Here is a 22,197-nt window from a genome sequence, read left to right on the forward strand (position 1 = left end):
ACAAGAGCTTCCTCTTGGAGTCAGAAGGAATATAGGTTCTCTAGTGTCTTTGTCAGGCTGGTGGCTAATCTGCCTCTGTCTGTCTAGCCCACTTCTTGGCAACCGTGCAACCAGTCTGGGGAGCTGTAATATTTTAGGATCGTGGTCCTCGAAGGGACTCTGTCAGATGTCATGGGCTTAACTCGCCTCTCAATTGACACCAGTGTAAATCAGGAATAACTACACCAAAGCCAGCAGAGATCAGAGTCGCCTGTGTACAGCCAATGTGAGATCAGAACGAAGCCCTATATTTTTAAGAAACACAGTGGCAAATCAAGCCTTGTAACTCCTTGGAAATCGGTATCCTTCCACCAGCTTGGAGCATGCAGTGGTGTACCAGGCTCCAGATTTCCTTAACCTTTGGTATAAAATGAAAAGAATTGTGAGCATCACATTTACTTTTCAACATCTAAGACCCTTTTGCATTTCATTCAGCTTGGAGGGTGAAAAGAGACTCCCTTTCCTTTGGAATCATTCTCTAGTAGGTTTCGCTCTCGGCTCTCAGGCACGAACTTGCACAGGGCTACAATGTTTGGGTTTGCTGATGCTTTAGGAGCATGTTTAAATCCAAACAAAGCTGTTTTCATTGGAATGAAGACTCAAGACGTAAGTGGCTCCTAGGTCTTGCTCTGGCCCACTGCGCAGGGGTGAATTTTACCGTTGGAGCATGACGCCCTTTGAAATACGTGTGAGATGAGATTCTATGAAAGAGAGAGGTAGCATAAAGGACCTACCTGCATTCTAGCAAACCTAGGTGTGTTCAGAGTTCATCCCCCTCCCCCCCCCAACACACTGACGCACAATCGCTTTACTACAGTATTTAACACACATAGCTGTTTAATAAATGGCAAATGGCTGTTTTGTAAAGAGCAAATTGCTGCAAATAATAAACGTTGCTTTAAAAACCATGGGGCTGGATCCTCAGCCGGGCGTGACTTTGTGTAGCTCTATTGACTTCAATGGAGTCACGCCAGCTGAATATTTAAAAAGTAACATTAATTGTGCATGTTCTGCACTCCCCCGAGATACCAAACAGTGACCTGTTCAAAGCATGATGGAAACCAGAGGGCAAGGAATAATGGTTTTGTCTGTAACAGCTTCCAGGTGGTTGTTTTAACTCTTGTAGGATACAAACTATGGCCTAGAGCAGTGGCTCTCGACCTTTCCTGACTACTGTACCCCTTTCAGGAGTAGGATTTGTCTTGCGTACCCCCAAGTTTCACCTCACTTAAAAACTACTTGCTTACAAAATCAGACATAAAAATACCCCGTGTCACAGCACACTTTTGCTTCCGTTCTTATTTTTACCGTATAATTATACAAATAACTCAACTGGAATATAAATACTGTACTTACATTTCAGTGGATAGTATATAGAGCAGTATAAACAAGTCATGGTCTGTATGACGTTTTAGTTTGTACAGACTTCACTAGTGCTTTTTAGGTAGCCTGTTGTCTAGTTTTACAAGCATCTGGCTGAGTTGATGTACCCCCTGGAAGATCTCTGTGTACCCCCAGGGGTACAGTACCACTGGACTAGAGGCTTCAGTTGCTGCGCACCCTCTGCTCCCATCAGTTTCACCTCCCATATTCAGGCCCCCTGTATTTTTCTTTCTTGAGGTTGTAAGTTTCTTGCCTTCCCCGCCACCTTGCTGTCAACACCTCGTCACTGGCTATGAACCACAAATGCACCCGGTGGTCCAGGGATACCCCACTGCTAGGAGCTTTTATCCTGGCAGTTTCTGGGTGAGACTGATTCGGGCAGCTCTGGCAGCTGGCTCAGCATGACGAAGAGAATCTCTCCTCTCCCATCTCCTTTGATAGAAAAGCAATTACTATTCATTTTTGTTTTAATGTAGCCATTGAGGAAGAAAATGTTAACGCTTCCAATTTGTTTGGTATAATTAAGTGGTAATTCCATTTGCCTGGGAGTAGATGAAGAGGAAAATGGCTGAAGTAGGTTGGGGCTATTTGCTCAGCACATTAGTAACAGCTATACAGTCCCAAGGCACAGCACAGTTATTACTTTGGAGTGAAAACCCTAGTGCCCCTTGAGAGAGGAGGGACGGACTAAGTGTTTCAGGCCGACCTTAACTATTTTTTATTGTATATTGTTTAGAGGTGGACGGCAAGGCTAGGAGATAATTCTGCTGCCTTGGCATTGAAACTCATACGAGGTAGCAGATTAATGCACTAGACGCTCCCCTTTGGACGCCCACGCCTGGGTTCCATTTGACTTGGGTCACAACTGGAATGAATTTGGCAGGTCTCTGCTTAGTCTGTCCTCGCTATGGGCCTGATCCAAAGCCCAGTGAAGTCAGTGGAAAGACTCTTGTCCACTTCAATGGGGCCATGATCAGGCCCATGGCTTTCCTATGCTCTGACACAATTGGGAGTCTCTGAAGCTCAAGTGTGAGGCTCAGGGTTTGCTCCAGGACAGGATTAAGAGAGGTCACTGGCTGAACTGTCTGGGAATCCCAGCAATGAATAGAAGGTGGGGAGGGGCTTTAGGGGAGGGCTGAGGTGCATTGGCTCATTAGTGCATTGTGTAGGGGAGCCTAGACCTGGTATGTACAGTAGAACCCCTCCTTTGCTAATTTATTGGGGTTTCAGGTCATAAAATCAAACAGCTCAAAAATATAGCAGATGCAGGGCATAAGTTGCAGCCTGGTGCACTGTGTGGCTTTCGTCTTGTCCTTCACGCCATGGCAAAGCGATTCCCCAAGCACTGAAGACATCGGAATGGGAGGGGATGTCGACTTGTTCATAATCACTTGTTCTCCTGTGTTTTTCTCCAGTTTGGGGAAAATGGTTCATATAACTGGTTGTTCATAAGGCTGGTGCTTGTGAAATCGAGGTTCTACTGCAGTAGCAGGGTGTGGGGCTTCAGGTCAGGGCTGAGATCAATTAGCAAAGCTATGGGGGGAGTCAAGAACCCAGCACTAGAAAGCAGGGTTCCTCAAGTTCAGGACTGAGATGCACTGGCAGGGCTGTATGGAGGCTCGGGACTGGAGTAATCAGATTGCTGCAGGTCAGGAGGGAGATGAACTAGCAGGACCCCGTGGGCTGAAAGAAGCTTGCATAGCGAATGTCTGCATTGTGTGGTGTTCTCAATCCTCTCATTTTCACCACTATTGAAATTCCCTAATGAGACAGCTGAATACAGACTGTGGGATTGTGACATTGCCTCCCTTTACGTTTGGGTTACCTTAGATTTTGCTCCTAGGCCCTGTTGTCTCAGTTTTGATCATAGAATATTAGGGTTGGAAGGGACCTCAGGAGGTCATCTAGTCCAACCCCATGCTCAAAGCATGACCAATCCCCAGACAGATTTTTACCCCAGTTCCCTAAATGGCCCCCTCAAGGATTGAACTCACAACCCTGGGTTTAGCCAGCCAATGCTCAAACCACTGAGCTATCCCTCCCCCCATGCTGACCCTGGAACGACTACCCACTGAATCATATGCAGGAAAATCTGTTTCTTTCAGGCCAAACTGCACAAAGTCCTCAGAATCCTATGCTTCTCCTGTTCCAATAAGGATCTTGCATTTCACGAGGAAAGCAATGCAGCTGACTCAGCACAGGGAAGCTTGATCAGCTCAGACTGCTGCCAAAGGCACTGAAAGGGTTATAACTCTTGGTCTTGATGCCTCAGTGTGCTGCGACTGTACTTTCCATTACAGTAACAATATTCGTGTGGGTCTCCCACCCCAGGGAGGGACAGAGGTAGCTGCTAAGCTCTGAGTACATTCACCCTTAAACCACATTTGGGAACTTAAAATTAGTTTTAACCCCGTTCTAGCTGGTTTCTAAGTAACACAGTTTGCCCAGCCACAGTTCCTGGGGTCGAAGTTTGTTCAGAAAGCCTGGTTTAGAACATTGGGACCAGTCCCCCCGCTGGTGTAAATTGGCAATGAAATCAGTGAAGCTAGGCGGTCTTAAATGCTGTGGACATCAATGGAGCAATGCTGATTTATATCAGCTAAGGATCTGGCTCATCATTTTTAGTTAACATGCTTTGGGCTTCTCAAAGGTCAAATCATGGCAGAATCTAGTTTAGTTGGAATCATGTTTAAACGCGGTTCCTGAAATCAGCTTAAAGAGCAGTGTAGCTGAAACCTCATAGTATGGTAATGGGAAGAGGATTTGCCACTGATACCTTGTCTAAGTGGCTAGTTTTTAAACTGCTGGAAAATAAGTTGCATCCCACATGGGAAGAGGAATTGGTTGGTTAAATAATACTGTTCCCTGGCACCTGAGCTGAAGTTCTGCTTTTGCCAAATGTTTGGGATAATAATGCTTAGTTCTTTATAGGTGGGGAAGTGACTTATCCAAGGTCACACAGCAAGTGAGTGGCGGAGCTGGGAATAGAATTCAAGTCTCCTGGTCCAATGCCCTATTTGCTGGGCCATGCTGGTTCTATTGTGATGGTGTAAAATAAACTACAGGTGAAAACGTTAAACGAGCGCTTCCAAGCCACCAAGGTACAGGAGGGTGGGGAAGGAATAAAAACCACAGAGCTGATCAAATTCTGAGTGAAATTCAATATTTGACAAATATTGAATTGTTCATCTGTTATTCAAGAGACAATGAAGCAATGCTGACTTACACCACATAAGGATCTAGTTGTTGTTTGAATCTCTCAATGATCAAATAATTCACAAAATGCTTTGACTTATTGTTATTACAGGTTAATTTGTAGTACGCAAGTGCCTAGATGTCCTGATCCAAGGTCCCGTTGTGCTAGGTTATACATAAACACACCCATAATGAAGATGGTCCCTGCCCCAAAACGCTTACAATCTCAGTAACGCACAGAGCTTAATTTGTGTCGGAGCTTGCAGGGGCTCAGCACAGCACCTCTTCTGTCAGTGGTGTTTAGCAACACATGCAATTCGACACTTGCATGCACGGTGTGACCTTGCGCATACGGTGCGTGCAAAGTGATGGTGTGCGGCAGATGCCATTTTGAGCTCTGACACCTATTTCTTTACAAATTAAGCACTGATAATGCACAAGGACAATAGCTTATCCAATTAACATTATTTGATCCGCTCTATAAACATGTCAATTGGAAGGCTGACTTGCAAAAAACCAACCCTTTGATCTCCTGATGTTAAGCACGATATAAGAATTATATAATATTTATTAATAATAATAACCCATTTTACATGTTACCTTTGTCATTTTTAAAAAAGAGACCAAACCCAGCTTTATTTTGCCGGTTAAGATCTAGACAGTGCTGTGCTGTTGGAAGACTATTTAGCAGCTCATGTGTGAAATGAATTTGATGGACCTCAGTCCAGTTGTCAGTGGTCAGCTGTCTGCATCACAGTTGCCCTCCCTCTATTGGCAGTCTCAGTGAAGAAGCTAAGTAGTGATTGGGCTAGGCAGACTGAGCTCACCTGCCGGTGATTCTTACGGATCAAGGCTAGCAAATGATGTCAGGACAGTGGGTGAGAAGTTTGCTTTGCTGATGCCAGGTCTAGACGCACCCAGGGATAAATAATAATCGCTTGCGTTCTATAGCACTTGTCATCCGTGGATCTCACGGGGCTATACCAACTATCATTATCCCAACTTTCCTGATGAGGAAAACAGAGGCGAAGTGATTTGCCCAAGGATATCCAGCAGGTCAGTGACAGAGCTGGGCACAGAAACCAGGTCTCTAGGCACTACCCACTGTGCCACAGCAGGCCTATCAGTTCTGTCCTTTGCCACAGAACTGAATTCAGGCTGGAAAGTTTCAGCCATGCAGAGCCTTTCTGATAGCCCTGGTTCCTTGGGCGCTAAGAACCTCTGCCCCTCTTTCCTTCTGGGGAGAATTTGCTTATGCTCCACAGTGCGGTTCAGTGAACCCATCAAGATACCAACTCAGATCAGAAATGATGGGTGATTAAAGGGAGTTGTAGGTGGCTGTTGCTAGGTTACAGGCTCTCTCAATCTGCTCTCGCTGTCAAAGGGTTCTGAGTTGAGGAGATCTGAAGCGATGCGGCCAGGACTGGAGGAGTAAGTACTTCCCACCCGTTGTGTGTGTGGACAGCCCTGTCGGCCCAGAAGCAACCAGGGGCTTCTAATGTGGGAGGCCTGGCTCCTTAGGAAGCAATGCCAGGCATGGCATGAGACGCAGTGTGAATTAGTAGGAGGTGCTGCGGACATATCTCCTCTGGAGTTCTGTGATGGCTCCTAGTTCTGGCAGTGGCAAGGGGCATCCCAGCCACTGCCTTTGGGCAGAGCCATGATCTGCAAGTGGTGGTGTGAGCTCAGGCTTCTGGAATGGGGCGCACAGGAGTGTCTGGGAGCAAGTTGTTTCCTCTCCCTCTGCTCCTGCTGATGCAGAGGGGTGTGGGGCTGGGCTTTGCCCCTAAAAAGCTGGGACCACAGCCAGTTGCTGGCTTTGCTTGGGCTTAGGGCTTGCCCTTAACCTTACCTTTGAAATAGATGGGAAAGCGCCATTAGGCCATTGAGTCGACCCCTTCCCCCATCACAAACAGGAGAGAGTTCCCCCCACAATAGAGCAATCATGGTATCCGAGGCTTAAGGTGATGCCATGTTCAGTCTTAGCCAGAAGGTGGAGAAGAGGTGATGGGCGTTAGCTTCTCTAAAACGAAACCGTGCAGAGGAGCAGGCTCAGGTTGCATCTCACATGCATCAAGATCCCTGAAAGCTCCAGAGGAAGTGGGGACCAAGTCAGATAGCCCTGCACTCTGGGAGTCCGGATTCCTGGGTTCTTTCCCCATCTCTGACACTGACTCGCTGTGTGACCTTGGGTAAATCACTTCACTTTTCTGTGCCCCTCTTTCAAATGGGGATAATGTTACTTTGTGAAGCTCCCCTGGAAAGCACTATAAAGGATAAGTACGAAGCATTACAATGCTAGGTGGGGAAAGGTTTCCCATATAGGCTAATAAACCTCCACATGTGCTCTACTTCGATAGTGGCAAATATCCATTATTGCTAGAAGCTTGAATTTCAGGGATCAGTTTGTGACACTTGGAGAGGAGCATTGGCCCCTGGAGCCAGAAGTGGGCCTGTGCTCTGTATACTCTGTGTGTTGAGGATGATACAGGCCCAGAGTGATGGGATATATAAATCCTACTTTACTTTAAGATTAAACTCGCCAGCAGCTTGGGTTACATAACGAAGGCTGAGTTTCTCACTGTGGTTTGCACACCTATTTATACACAGGTGTGAGTGCGTGGGTGGCTGCCTCTCTCGATTCCCTTCTGTGTCTCTCCTCTCCTCTGTCGCTCTTCGTTTGTTCATTTCATCGGAAGGTTTGACAGCTATTCAGGGCGAGAGGAAAAAATAATCCCTGGTTTCCAATGGTAGTTTGAGACTCACTCTGTCCTGCTGGGCTGCTTTTTGGATCTTTTACAGTTCAGCTGTAATACTGCGTGTGACAGTCAGAGAGCTGTGGCTGGAGGGTTGGTCTCTGTACTCCAGCCTTTTTGCCTTTCCCAGCAGGAGGTACCATGGTAGGTTCCCCCTGGGGTTTGGGAAGATGTTGACAATGGGCATTAATAATAATCTTGTCAATGAAGAATTAAACAAAGAAAAGTTCCTAATGAGCTAAGGAAGCACCGAGCCGGGGAGCTGACAGCTTGCAGCATCCTCGGTTGGAATGTCCTGTGGGGGAGGGGATGCTCAGAAAAGCGGGGAGCGAGCTGAATCCAACCTGTGCCTTTTATTTTTAGGACCTGGCTCTGCGTGAGCTGCTCTGGCAGATGTGGAACTGCAGGATTAATGGAGACGTGATGAAAGGTACCGGCTCCTGCTTCTCTCTCTGTCTCTCTGTGGTAGATGGGACCTCTCATTGTGGGCGACTGCGTGGAAATAGATGCATTGCTCATGAAGGGGTTGCTGTGCTCCCGGCTGCCCGGCTCTCTGGTGGGGGTGGGGGTTCTTTGTCTATTTCTCTGCTTGTTTTCCCTGTGTGTGATGCTTGTCTCTGGCTGTGTTTTGCAGCTTAGCCAGCCCCCTGGCAGGCAGGACAGATGCTGCCTCATCCCTGACGATCTGCAATGGAAGTGCCCAGTACCAAAGATTTCCAATGGAAAACCCTCGCACCCCTCCCCAGCGGCAGGGTCTACTGCTCGCTTGTGGAGGCAGGCGGCCAGGTCTTTGCCATCGGAGGCTGCGATGACAACGGAGTCCCCATGAACTGCTTCGAGGTTTACTCCCCCGAAGCCAACCAGTGGAACTCTCTCCCTCCCATGCCTACGGCCCGGGCCGGAGTAGCCGTGGCCACCCTGGGCAAGCGGATCATGGTGATAGGAGGGGTCGGGATGAACCAGACGCCCTTGAAGATAGTGGAGATGTACAACATAGATGATGGCAAGTGGAAGAAGAGGAACTCCTTGAGGGAAGCCTCGATGGGCATCTCCGTGACGGTGAAAGGCAAGGAGAATTTGTTTCCTAGGCAGCGTGTGGGGAGTGGTACTACAGAGAGAAAGGGTGGAGGGTAGAGTGAGAGTTCAACTTATGCATCTAGCCAAACAGCTTTCAGAGACTCTTGGGGCGGTGGGGGGCTTTGAACAGGGGCAAGGAAGCAATCCCCCTTCCCAAACCCTGCACTGAGAACTTGAGATGAGCCTTATCTCAGGTTGGAGAAGTTGGGTCAGCTAGACCCCTCCTCCTTGCAATGTCCAAACAAGGCAGGACTGGACCAGAACCACTGTAAAGAGGACTTTTCACTGAGGCTGCTGAAACCAGACAGACCCTGTGGTTCCCTCTGGCTCTACAGCTCTGCCTGTGGACGGTGAGCACTCTTATGGCCGTGATTATTTTAGACAGGCAAAGCTGCATTGCTGGAATCCAAACTTTCCCAACGTTGGGTGACTTTTGGATCCCAGGTTTTGGCTTGGGCCCAGCTCTAGTTCTGCAGGATTTCTGTAACTCAGAGTTGCCAATAGGGGTGTTAGAGATGTAGGGCCCAATTCTGCTCTCAGTTACACAAGTTTCAATCCCGGATTGAATGGAGAGCAGAATTTGGTCCTTGGAATGGTCCCATTCATGTGCATTTCCAAGGCCTTATGGCCTGATTGTCAGAGATGCTGGCAGGGCCGGTGCTACTATTAAGGCGAACTAGGCAGTTGCCTAGGGCGCCAAGATTTGGGGGCGCCAAAAAGGGGTGCCCCCCATTTTTTTTTTTTTTTTTTTTTTTTTTAAACAGCGTTCCTCCCTGAGTGCGCGGTTGCCGCTCCACTTCTCCCACCTCCCAGGCTTGCAGCGCCAATCAGCTGTTTGGCACCACAAGCCTGGGAGGAGAATTAGAGCGGGGGCAGCGTGCTCGGGGAGGAGGCGGAGCAGAGGTGAGCTGGGGTTGGGAGGTGCCGCACGGCTCCCCGGGCCGGGGGGGTGGGGATCTGCCGTGGGGGTGCCTCAGGGCGGGGGAGGGAGCTGCCGCACGGCTCCCTGGCGGGGGGGGAGCTGCCACGTGGGGGGGCACCTCAGGGCGGGGGGGGAGCTGCCGCGGGGGTGCGCCTCAGGGCGGAGTGGGGGCAGGGAGCTGCTGCAGGGCTGGGGGGGGGGGCAAGGTGGAAGTTTCGCCTAGGGCGCAAAACTTCCTTGCACTGGCCCTGGATGCTGGAAACCTAAAGTTCCTGTTCATGTCAGTAGGAGTGATGAGCACTTAGCACCTCTGCAAACCAAGCTACAAGGATCATAAAATGGGTCCGAATCTGTGAGCAGAGACAATTAGTGACTTTCCCTGAAGGGCTACAAATAGGAACAAAGAGCTCTTGGTTGGCATTTATTTCCAAGGGCTTTACAGCTGAGATGGTAGGCTCCTTATCTCTCTCCCATGTGGGCCATAAGATGGGTGGGATCCACCACTTTATCTGGTTTGGCACTTGTACCACTGCCCTCTGGAGAAACAGACAATGGAGCTGCCGATTCTACCGTAGCCATAATGAGTTACTAAGTAGACAGGTGAAATCATTCTGCCTCCTTGTGACCTGATTTCATTAGAAATGGGAAAAGCCTTGAGCTTTCCCAGGCCCACCCCAGCTCAACAGCCTTTCAGAATTCTTCCAGGGACAGGGCTGCAGCTGACCAGGGGCGCCTCGGGGTAGGGCGTGTTCAGGGCTTCTCAAGGTGGGAAGGCTTGTGGCCCCGGCTGAGGGAGGGGTGCAGGGGGCCTATTGATTGATTTGCCCTGGGGCCCGGAATTGCTGACGGTGGGTCTGCCGCCGGCAACACAGTCACCCCGCACCACACTGCATGGGCTCCTAGGGCCCCTCTCCACCGGCCCCCTGTGGCGCTGTGTGTGTGCTGTCCAGCACCGGGGGCGGTGGAGGATGCACCCCATCACCTAGTGGCCTGATGGGTGAAGGGTCAGGGCCCAGGTGGGGGAGCTGCCGTCACGTGTGCCTCCTCCCTCCGCAGACTGCAGCAGCCGCCTCAGCCCGCCCTGCTCCCTTATAGCCGGAACGGTGGAGCGGCGCTGGTGGGCGCAGCGTGAAAGGAACCGGCCACCGGCCAACGAGAGAGCGCAGCACGGGGAGTGGCAGCCAGCCGCTGCGCAGGGACGCTCCAGGGGTGGCGGACGGGGCTGGCGGAAAGGTGGAGTTGGACCCCAGCCACCACAGGCCCATATGACCCGCTGCCTATGCCCGAGGCCCCATTGTGAACCCCCTGAACCTCACGGCCTGTTTAGGGAGAGTGTCAGTAGGTGCATTTTCCAAAAGTCGATGCCCTCATCTTCCTTGGAGAGAGGGTGACAATTTGCCCCTGAAAAGGGCCAGGTTGTGATACCCCTATGGGGCTATTCACGGAATAGGGGGATTCTGCAGCATCGGTAGGGATAGCACAGCCGGATCCCAAAATTTGCACCTGTGCAAATGAACCAAGTGCACAAGTGTGAATGCGAGCACTGATGCTTCCCATTGCCCAATTCCCCCTGCTTCCGGTACTGTCATTAGAGACACAAGGGCTCTGATTTGCACCACTGCCTGAACTGAGTGCAAAATGCAGGTACAAATTCTGTGGTGCAAGAAAAGGAGGTGTCTTTTGGTGAGCTCCAAACACTCCTCTTTCCTCTGCCTTTCATAATACTGTGGCATTAAATGGACATACAGAAAATCCTTGCATCAGGGCTCTGGCTTGCCTATCTAGGCATCTTGTTTATCATTTTTAAGCGGAGGCTTGGAATATTGATTTCCTTTGGAATGTGCTGCCATGCGATGAAAAGCCCCAGGCTGGGAGCTGTGTTCTCATGCAATGAGCCCGAAGGTCATTTAGCTTCCTGAGGTGCTCTAGGCAGAAGAGGCGTTCATGATCCAGTCGCCAGACAGCTTCTTTGGAAGTGGGTGGTTGGTTGGTTTGTTCGTTTGTTTTTAGGTGGATTAAAAAGGATACTGTCAAGGCATTTAAAAAACAACAACAACAATGTTTACCAACATTGAGCCAGTTTCATCCCTGATGTAAATCTGTTGGCTTAAACAAAGACACACCAGGGATCAGCTTGGCCAGAAAAGCCTGGAACATAAATCCTTCCCACAATATTTTGTCTTCCTTGAGCAGACAGGTTTGTTGTTGTAAGGTTGTTCAGAAGTGCTCGGGGGGAGGGCACCTATGCTGGTGTGGTGTTATAGGGTTGCTTGGGATTGCTGAGGGCTTCCTATACTGGTTTATTATTGTAGGGATGCTCAGTAGTGCTCTGCTCTGCGTACGCTGGGGGGTTATTATAGGGATGCTCTTGTGGACCAGGTTGCTGCCATTGGGTTCTTGGATTTCATTTCTGGAAATAAAGCCTGGAAGGTTTGTGTAGGAGAAATCCCCCCACCCACACACACACCTCCGTGTTTGTATGTAAAGGATTCCATTGGTGAGGACTGGATTTGTTGTTACCCAGAGATAGATGTGGGTGACGGGAAGTCAGCTGTGAACAAATTGGTTCTGTGCCTTATGTGTGTCCTGGCTCTGACACCATGGCTTGGGTCACAGGACTAACCATCCTTCGCCTGCTTTGAGGCAGTTCAGACGCCCTTCCTAAGTATGGGCTGGAGAGCGCTGTGTTGACTCTTCTGTAATTTGAGTGCACCATCTGTTTCTATGACCTCATCTCCTCTTCCAGGGAGCGATAGCCAGGTACTTGTATCCCAGCCAGAGTGAAACAACACAGCCTGCTCCTCCACAGCACCTTTCGCACCCTGCCCCCTCAGGGGCTAAACCGCCCCAAAGGTAAACAATCCCCCCACCTTAACCCCTGTGACACAGGCCAGGACAGTGGGGCATCAGCTGGGTACAGGGAACACCCAGACTGAATAGCAGGAGGGGCAATGGCTGAGCTCCACATGGGAACCCCAAGGCTGGAATAGCAGGGGGTGCTGCAAGTCAAGACATAGGGCAGCAGCAGGGCGGTGTGAGAGCTCAGGCATGTATCTGGCACCAGCCAGGGATCTTAGTCCTCACTGTCATGAGCCCCATTTCCCCTCACAGAAGGGAGGTCTAGGCATGCTTAATTCTGTTTCCGTGCGGAGGGCTGAACTAGATGATCTCTCAAGATCCCTCCCAGCCCTGCATTTCTATATCAAAAGCAGAGAGCCCCTGTGTTACCAGGCTTTTCCCTCCCCCCACGACCCTCTGGCGTTATTTCCCTATTCCCCAGTCATTTATTTGCAGCTCTTTTCCAAGAGCTTATCGGTATCTGGTGGGCACAGGCCTACACCCTTCTACATTAATGCCAGGGCTGATACAGTAATGCACCTCTGCACATTGGGGGAGCTGGGAGAGCAACACTTTCTCCCTGACTGGCTTCTTAAACATGCTTCCACTGTGCCACCAGTTCTCACCCCTACCATGTGTGCTTTATTGGGCCTGTAGGGGTCTGGCCACACTGCAGCTGGCCGCGAGCTTCCCAGCCCAGGCAGGTAGACTTGTGCTAGCGTGCTAAAAATAGCAATGTGGCTGTTCTGGCTCTGGCGCAAGCTCAGGGTCTTGAGCCCACCTGACCCCCTAGGGAGTCCAAGCTCCAGCCCGAGCAGAACTGCCCACGTGGTTATTTTTCGCAGGCTAGCGCGAGCCCTGCTAGCGGGAGTTCGCCTGGGCTGGGGGGCTCGCTCCCAGCTGCAGTGTAGACATCACCGAAGACTCTGAGATTCAGGCTTGTGAGTTGCTCGGACCAGGGCCGATCGACACAGGATCGGCTCCGTGAAACGCAGATGCCCCTGTCTGCAGTCACTGTTTGGTGGCCCAGAATAAACCAGACAGGATGGCAAAAGCAGATTGGGTGAGAGAATCAAACAAACCCCACCCCTTGGGTGAAGCTGCTTTTCCAGTTCAGAGCACAAAGGTGCTTTATTTGCTGTAGTGCTTAAATATCTGTCTAGGTGCACTGGGAGGGGGATAAAGAAGGTGGATTCATATTCCTTCCATTGTTACGAAAGGGAAGAGAGCCTCTTTGGCAACTGCTTCTGGTTTGTTAACCCTTTCCCTGCCCAGGACAAGTGCCATGGTGCACTGGAATGGGCCTGACAGTAGAATACCTCCTGGTCTGAGTTATTGCAAAGATTTACATGGCACAGTGGGCACCGCATGAAAACTGAGAGGGTGGCTCCCAAATATCCTTCGTGTCAAGGGACAGTGCTCGCTCTAGGCCCAAAGTTAGCTGTGCTCTGGGCAAATACGCCCTCTCACTTGTAGGGATGTAAATCTATCTCAGAACAAATCAGTGGCTCTGAGGTTCTCGAGAGCGCTGTTTACACGGAAGGAAGAGCGGCACTGCGGGGTAGTGGAGAGGGCACTGAACTGGGGCTCAAAAGAATCTCCATTACCTCTTAGCAGTACAAGGGCTATGACCTAGCGTTCAGCAGTTCTGATTCCATCCAGTAGAGGCCAGTGCAACGTGCCCAGGCATGCACCAACGCACGCCGGCATGTTCACATGCATGCAGTGCCTGCATTTTTGCACCCTGGAGATTGCCCTGAGGGCAAGTGTCTTTTTCATTGTCCCAGGAAATAATTAGGATCTGGATGCATTCCTGAGCCCTTGTGGCCTCTGCTTCTCTGCCCTCTGCAGACTACAGAGTCTACGCGGCTGGCGGGATGGGACTGGACCTGCGGCCTCACAACTACATGCAGCACTACGACATGCTCAAGGACATCTGGGTGTCACTCGCGACCATGCCCACGCCCAGGTACGCTGCCACCTCCTTCCTGCGGGGCACCAAGATCTACGTGCTCGGTAAGGATGGACCTTGGCTGCCTCCTTCCTTGTTCTTCTGTAGGGATCTGCTGGACAATAGCTCCTCCAATCCGTGTGCTCCTGTGAATGCTGAGGGTGAGAGAATTCCTAGAACAGACCCAGACTGACCTAAAACCTCATAGGAGGTTCTGGAAGCTGCTTCCGCCCACCCCCAAGTGGTGATTTTAATGCATCCCATGGGTTTAGCCACCATTAGAAATACCAGGTCTGCTCTTGCATCTGCTGAAGTCAGTGGGAATTTGGCCATTGGCACCAGCAGGCTCAGGGTTGGGTCTGTTATGAGTGAGGTAAGTTGCCCACTCAAGTTGCAGACCAGAGATACCTGCACAAGCGCCTGGCCTTTAATAACCATAAAAATGCTCTCTGTCTATACAGAGACAGTTTACGTCTTCAAAGCACTGTACAGACATAAGGGTCTGATCCTGAATGACAAAACCCCACTGATGTCAGGATGTCCTAGTCCCTTTGTGGGGAGTAGGTATCATTATCCTCCTCTTATACATGGGGAAACTGAGGCAGAGGTACAGCACTACTTGCTTAAGGTCACACAGCAAGTCAGTGGCAAAGCTTGGATCAAAACCAAGGAGCCGTGACTACACTCAAATCCCCAGGCAATGTTTCCTCTCTTAAGGTTGCTACAGAAAAGAACCTTTGATGCATTTGAAGTTCATCCACAGCGTGCAAGGCCCTACAGCAAGCGCACATTTCCAGTCTTCAAAGACATGCCGAGCACCTGAATGGGAAATAGATGTATTCATTTGCATTTGATTTATAAAAAGAATAATATGGCATCTTTTGCCATTAAGTACTAGCTGCCTAGGCCATTCTGGTCTGTCATTTTGAGTTCTTGGCCATGCTATGGGCGGCACCAGTGCTGAACCCAATCTGAATTGCAAAAGCTCCTGAGCTGGCAGTACCCATCTTGCTGTGAACTAGTCTTGATTACACCGGCACATATTTAAATACCTTTCAGTGCTAGCTATCCAGTGTTGTTCTAAGTGCGGAACATGAAGTGCATGGTGCATAAAAAGGACATGTTTTCATTGCATGAAATAGAAGCTGGGAAAAGTCTAGTTCTATTTAGTTTCAGGTTCAGGCTGTTGAATTCAAATGAATATTTTAATAATTCTTTTAAAAAAATGTCCTTCACAGTGTTACTAATGGCACTTCTAGACTGTTATAAAGGAGAGAATTTAAAGCATGAACCAGTGTTCTCAACTCTAGTAATCTTATTAGAAGTCTTGGGATATTTGGTGTTTTTTCTGAAAGCCCCAGGTCCTGGAGTCATGTGATTATTTGAGGCTCTGAGCTTTTATTTTTGTTTTTAAAAAAACAAAATCAAACTACCTTTCCAGAACACATGATTGCAGAGAAGCGCTTGTAAACATAAATCCTAAAGACTAAGGAGGCAAATAAAAAGACCACAACATTTATTATTTTTTAAAAAAAATCTCACTTTGTCACATTCTCAGGGTTTTTGATGGCCCGACTCGTGATTTCAGAGGGGTTGCAGTTGGCAGTGCTGAACCACCATCAGTTACACATTCCTACTGTTTGTTTCCTTTTTTGCACTTCACTCTCCTTAGGTTGCGTTTACATTTGAACTGGGAGGTGTGATTCCCAGCTTGCATAGACATGCCTGCGCTAGTATAGCCGGGGTAGCATGGATGGCGGCTGGGGCTACTGCCCAAGTACATACCCGGGGGTCTGAGTGGGTACATGCTCGGGCACCTAGCCCAAACCACCACCTGTGCTACCCTGGCGACACCGCTATTTTTAGCATGCCAGCTTGAACACACCTACACAAGCTGGGAATCACACCTCCCAGCTCCCATGTAGACGTAGCCTTAGGTCAATCATTTCCACTTACTGTCCATAGTCCATTTAATTTTCAGGTCCTTTTGCACTAGCTCAGTGCTGTGGCATTTGGGTTCTCGCCCCTACAAGGGAATGCTAAATTCAGAGTCCGTCAAGAAGGAGGGGCACAGAAGATCACCCCAATGTTCCATGTAGTCCAGTGTTCTGTTTCCGGCAGCAACAAGCACCACAATATTAACCGTTATGATGATTTTGAATGGAAGTTGGGAACCAACTTCCTTAGCAGTTAGGTAGCTGGTGTGCTTGAGAACACTGTCGATCAGCTGAGAGTATTGTGCCATTGTTTCCTAGTGCTCCCCCATCTCTGTCGGCATCCACCCGTTGTCTCTTGTCTTATACTTGGACTGTAAGCTCCTTGGGGCAGGGACCATTTCTCTGGTCTGTGTTTGTATCTAGCACAACAGGATCCTTCTCCGTGCCTGGGGTTCCTAGGTGCTCCCACAATGCAAATAATTAATAATCATTATTAGGCTGTTCTGAAAATCCCAGCCACTGGCTTTTGTACAGCCCTATCCCACCGCTAACCTACTGAAAGCCTCAGATGTTGTCTTCCCACTTCCTGTCGTTGACTCTTTTTCCCCCTAGGGCTGACCTTCCCCTGCACCCCCCAGCTTCGTGGCAGTGGCGTTTCCATGTGCTGTCGTCCTAGAGCAGCTGGGCTCCGTGATGGCTGTGCGGCAAGGAGCGCCACACACATCAAATCACATTTTTAACCTTGTTCAGGGAACTGAGTGATTCGTTTATTGATTTTTAAAGGTTGCCTAGTGAGAATAAGTGCTGGTGAAATGTGCTGTACTGACAGCTCTGGAGGCTGATGGTCTCTGTTTAGCTACAGGGCTGGCACGGACAAGCTTCCCCCATTCACTGCCCTGCCCTGTGCCTCATCCCTGACCGGAGGGGATCCCCCCCCAGGGGCAAGAGGAGAGTTTAATCTCTATGGCCCAGTCAACTCCTGCCAACAGCTGAGACAGTGGCTTTGGATAGATGGTCAACTCCATTGGTAACTGGGCTTATTACCATTATTATTAATTTGTATTGCTGTAGCAACCAAAGGTCCCTCTTAGGATCAGGGGTCCATTGTGCTAGGTGCTGTACACGTACCTAGGAAGAGACAGTCCCTGCCCCCAAAGAGCTTCCAGTTAGAGAAAATGGTCAGAAAATGGGATTTCTTTCCTTTTCCACTCTATACGCTGGCCTCCATGGTCAGATCACATCTCCCATGATGCACCACAGTTTCCCCTCTGTTAGAGGAGTCCCTGGCTGTGGTGCATCATAGGAGATGTAGTCCAACCAGGGAGCTTAGCCTATAGAGGAGAATGGGAGCATGAGGCACCTGAACTACAGCTCCCATGAGGCACTGCAGCAACATTTCAGATTACAAATGTTTTGGGGTTTGGGTGTTTGGTTTTTCGATGAAAAAAAATCAAAATTTTCCACAGAAAGCTGACACTTTTCCTGATATTTTTCATTTAGTTGAAAACCCAGTTTTCCATTGAAAAACCGTTTGGATGGAAAGTTTCTGACCAGTCTTGCTTACAATCTAATTTAAGACTAAGGCCTGGTCCACACTAACCCCCCACTTCGAACTAAGATAAGCAACTTCAGCTACGTGAATAACGTAGCTGAAGTCGAAGTACCTTAGTTCGAACTTACCGCGGGTCCAGACGCGGCAGGCAGGCTCTCCCATCGACTCCGCGTACTCCTCTCGCGGAGCAGGAGTACCGGCGTCGATGGCGAGCACTTCCGGGATCGATCCAGGATCGATTTATCGCGTCTAGACAAGACGTGATAAATCGATCCCAGAAGATCGATTGCTTACCGCCGGACCCGGAGGTAAGTATAGATGTACCCTTAGACACATCCAGTGAGTGTGGCAGATGAAAGCAGAGGAGGGAGGATAAGGGAAATAATAATAAGGTGGTTACCTAAGTTCCGTCGTATGGTTCTGTATTGTCTGAAACCTGCCACACTCATTTCAACTGCCAGGTAAGTTACTCCCAGTTAGTCTGTGCTTCTCCCAGATCCTGGAGGCAGCTAACTGACAAACTGACCCTGCCCTGGGATGCTTCTGTCCCCATGTCCCTCCCAGGTGGGAGGCAGTCCAAGTACGCCATCAATGCCTTTGAGGTCTTCGACACAGAGACCAGGTCATGGACCAAGTTCCCCAGCATCCCCAGCAAAAGGGCCTTCTCCAGCTTCGTGCCCACGGAGAACAACCTCTTCAGTCTCGGGGGGCTGCGGCAGGGCAGGCTGTACCGGCAGCCCAAGTTCATGAAGACTGTTGATGTGTTTGACATTGAGCAAGGTGGGTGCCCGTCAGGTTCAATGCTTGCAGGTGAGGAGCCTGTGTGATATGAAGGGCAATATCTTTTAAGTCAGCAAAGGCTTAAAGACACACAGCTAGAGCTATACATAGGTGGGCTGAGAGGGATCTGCAGCTCCTATTGGCTTTGTTGAGGGTTGAGGCATGCTGCCTCCTGGAGGATTGACTGCGGATTGCTTGCACCCAGCTCTGCAGAAGGAATGCCATCAATAGTAAAAAAGCAAACTAGCCACACAGCCTGCGGGTGGCAAACCCATTGTCCAGGCAGCTGGCTCTAATACCAAACTCTCTCCTGGACACTGCCCTGAGAGACCCTGGCCAGCTGTGACATAGGCTTATACAAGCCAGGGCAATGCCAGGCAAACAGGCTTTATGGAGGTGGAGAGGCCAGCAGGGTTTGGTTTAGTTGTGCTGCACCTGTTTGTACACAGGTAAGATCTGCATGGAGCACATTGAATCTCAGCTGTTCTCCCTTCAGTAAGGAAACCCCAAGCTGGGCCTTGGTTTCCCCTGGCTTGCTGGTGTGTCTGGGCTAGTGTGAAATGCAAGAGTTTTGCTTGGCGAGGGAGGGGATGTTCATGCCAACTTTCTGGAGATGGGCACAGGCTGTAAAATCTGAATCCAGATTTTCCAGCAGACCACAGTTTGGATCCAAGGTTCAGTTCTGCCTGTTGTAAGGGTAGGACAAGGACCTTTTGCAAAATCAGTATCCCCTTCTGAGCTCAGATTTCAAACACCCAGTGCCTGGCTGGGATTTTGGCTCAGGTCCATCTCTAACTTCACCCCGTGTGAAGTTAGTACCCCTCCCAGTGACTTTTGACTCTGTGTCTGGGGTTCAAACAGAACCAAAGATTTTGAGCAAAACTCCCCGACAAACCACTGAGTTTCACCAGGAGTGTGGTGAACTGCTGAGTTTAGCACGGTTCGTCTGTCTGTCCTGTCTCTCCTCAGGTGGCTGGATGAAGATGGAACGCTCCTCCTTCCTAAAGAAAAGGCGAGCGGACTTTGTCGCTGGCTACTTGAAAGGAAGGGTCATCGTGGCCGGGGGGCTAGGTGAGGAACAACTGGAGGTGAAGGGTAACCTTTCCAAAAGCACTGAAGTGACTTAGGAGCCTAAGCCCCATTTTCAAAAGTAACTTAAGCACCTCAGAGCCCAAATCCCATTAACTTTCAGTGAGCCTTAGGGAGATTTTCAAAGGCAGGTTGACTTTCAATGGGAGTTAGGTGTCTAACTGCCACGCGAAGCTATGAAAATCTCCCCATTAGTCTCCTGTGTCATTCAGGCACTTTGGGAAATCTCACCTGAATTGGGCAAGACTTTCACAGGTCCCTATTGATTTTGGGTGGCTGCATTTTTGGCTGCCCAGCACAGGACCCTGGAAGGGGCCTGATTTTTCTGTTGAGTACCTCCCTTCTGAAAATGAAGCCTCTTTTGGGTATCTTAAGTTGGGCACCCAAAAATGGAGCCATCCGAAATCACTAGTCACTTATGAAAATCAAGGCTGAAATCTTCTTCTGTCTCATGCGATGCTTGTGAGGTACAAATCTCTTTTCCATCCCTCCCTCGAGTTCTGGGTAATGCATTACCTGCGAGCTTCCACTCCCATTCGGAGATGCCTGTGCAAGAGTTCACGCCCTGCCCCACAAATTCATATTGTCGCTGCTGGGTGTTTGGGAGCCATCCTTCATGGTAGTTGTTTCTTCCTGGGTAGTTGTGAGGGATGGTGCAGGGGGTTCACTGCATGGCACCTTCTAGCTGCTGACTGCAGCCTTAACAAGAGTCCAAAACAGCAACTCCATCCCGGGCCAGACCAGGGCTGGAAGGGCATCGTGGGTCCTGAGGAGCTAGTGTGGCACAGCTGCTATTGTAGGGTAAGGGTGCCGCCTGGTGCAGCTGCAGAGACTAGAGGTCGTCACCCATTTTGGACAGCAGGGGGCAGACCAGTCACTATAAGCTGCAGCTTGCAGCAGGCTCTGGTTTCTGTGTCCTGCAATACTTGAAAAGAAAGAAATTATTCAATGCAAGTTCTTGTTGCTTCCCTTCCTGTACCTCACTTTCCCGCAGTGGGGCTAAGGATACTGGCCTCCCTTGTAAAGTGCTGCTTTGAGATACATGGCTGAAAAGCGCTACATAAGAGCTAGGTGTTATTTTTATTTGTATGATTAACACAAAGAACAGAGTGAGCAAGACTGGAAGCAGGAGCGTGAGCAGGAGCTGGCAGGTATCACCTTGGGTTCTGCATGACCACCCAGAGAAGTCTTTGTTCTATGTAGCATCCTCATGGGAGGTGGGGGGAAGAGATGACAGAATGAGGCCATTTCTGCTTTTGGATCATTGCCCCACATTTCTTTTCTGCTCAAATCTGATTTTCCCCCCATTATTTTTATATATTTATCCTGTCTCCACAACACTTTTGCTTTTTCTCCCCTCCCTCCTCCCCGCCACCCCACTTTGGCTCTTTCAGGGAACCAGCCAACGGTCCTAGAGTCAGCTGAAGCCTTCCACCCAGGGAAGAACAAATGGGAGAGCCTGCCACCCATGCCGACCCCCCGCTGCACCTGCTCCAGCATCGTGGTGAAGAACTGCCTGCTGGCCGTTGGCGGAGTGAACCAGGGCTTGAGTGATGCAGTGGAGGCACTGTGCGTCTCTGACTCCTAGCCACCCCCTTTCCAATTCCCACTCCCTGACAGGTCCATCTCTGAGGTCCTGGGAAAGTGGCAGTGGCAGTGATGCTGTCAGGATCAGCCTCGCGTAGTTTGCACGCTGCTCTCTCCTGCTGCACCTCTAGCTGCCTGCACAGGACATCCCGGGGAAGGTAGGCAGCACCCCACCCTCGTGCGCACACCTCTGAAGCTAAGGCTGCTCTGAAGCTGTTGGCCAGCAGGGGCTCCTGATCGTCTGTTAGCCAGTCTCGGTACCCAGGGGCATCACCCCTTCATCTCCACCTCCATCCAGGACCCCTTGGTCCTATGCCAGTCCCGAATTGCTGAAGAACGCACCAGCCTTGTACTGCAGTGCAGGAGATTGACCAGCCTAGGAGGAGCACTTTGGTTGCGGGGGATCCACTCCGACCACGTGCAAAGGTGCAAGAAGGAGCTTGGCTGAGAAGAGCGCCCCATGGAGCCGGAACATCGTGTCCCCCGCCATTGGGAAAGGACCCTTTAGATCAGGGTATGCCGGGGCTACGTCCTCATACTCTACTATGCTTCTCTAACCATGGCTCAGAGCTGCAGCGCTCACATGAAAACCCTGTGTAGCCAGACACGCTGGTTAAAGAAACCCCACTGACTCCATTGTTTGGGTGGAACCAGCCTTCCTGTTCTGATGTGACATTATGCTTGCCAAGCACCCAGGGTGCAAGACATCCCTCCTGGCGCAGAATCCCTTGGCGAGCTACAGGGGAACTTCCTAATCATATAAGCTAGAATGGATGGTGAGCGCCATCAGCCAGAGAGGAGCCAGTCCAATGTCTGGATTGACAGCAACTTCATTGCCCATTAGCTTGTAGATTTTGCCCATGGCTTGTGCCCGGGGCTGAAGCCAAGCGTTGCCAGCACTCCTGGGCGTGCTCTGACAGATGGAGGCATGGAGGGCTAGTTTGAGGACTGTTTGAAGCAAATGGATGATTCTGCATTTAGCATAGAACAGGCAGACCTGCCTTCACTCGTTCTGACACAGAGATGGGGCTGAGCTGCAACATTCAGATCTGGTTCCAGGTCGGGATTTTAATGCCCATGATGCTCCGGGG

At 50.1% G+C, this 22,197-nt stretch overlaps 1 protein-coding gene across 1 annotated transcript in view; it reads left to right on the forward strand.

Annotated features, from left to right (window-relative positions):
- The window catches only part of LOC113407135 (kelch domain-containing protein 8A), a 38,489-nt gene extending 17,075 nt beyond the window's left edge, over positions 1–21,414 (forward strand). Inside the window, exons 4-9 of the mRNA XM_026655224.1 lie at positions 7,737–7,803; positions 8,008–8,439; positions 14,062–14,226; positions 18,215–18,430; positions 19,400–19,501; positions 20,914–21,414. Coding sequence (XP_026511009.1) covers positions 8,064–8,439; positions 14,062–14,226; positions 18,215–18,430; positions 19,400–19,501; positions 20,914–21,107 — 1,053 coding nt within the window. The 5' untranslated portion in view covers positions 7,737–7,803; positions 8,008–8,063 and the 3' untranslated portion in view covers positions 21,108–21,414. The remainder of the gene's footprint in view (positions 1–7,736; positions 7,804–8,007; positions 8,440–14,061; positions 14,227–18,214; positions 18,431–19,399; positions 19,502–20,913) is intronic.
- The last annotated feature ends 783 nt before the right edge of the window (positions 21,415–22,197 follow it).

Source organism: Terrapene carolina, unplaced genomic scaffold (genome assembly GCF_002925995.2).
Source record: "Terrapene carolina triunguis isolate 2854851 unplaced genomic scaffold, T_m_triunguis-2.0 Scaffold198, whole genome shotgun sequence".
In the NCBI taxonomy this organism is placed as follows: Eukaryota; Metazoa; Chordata; order Testudines; family Emydidae; genus Terrapene; species Terrapene triunguis.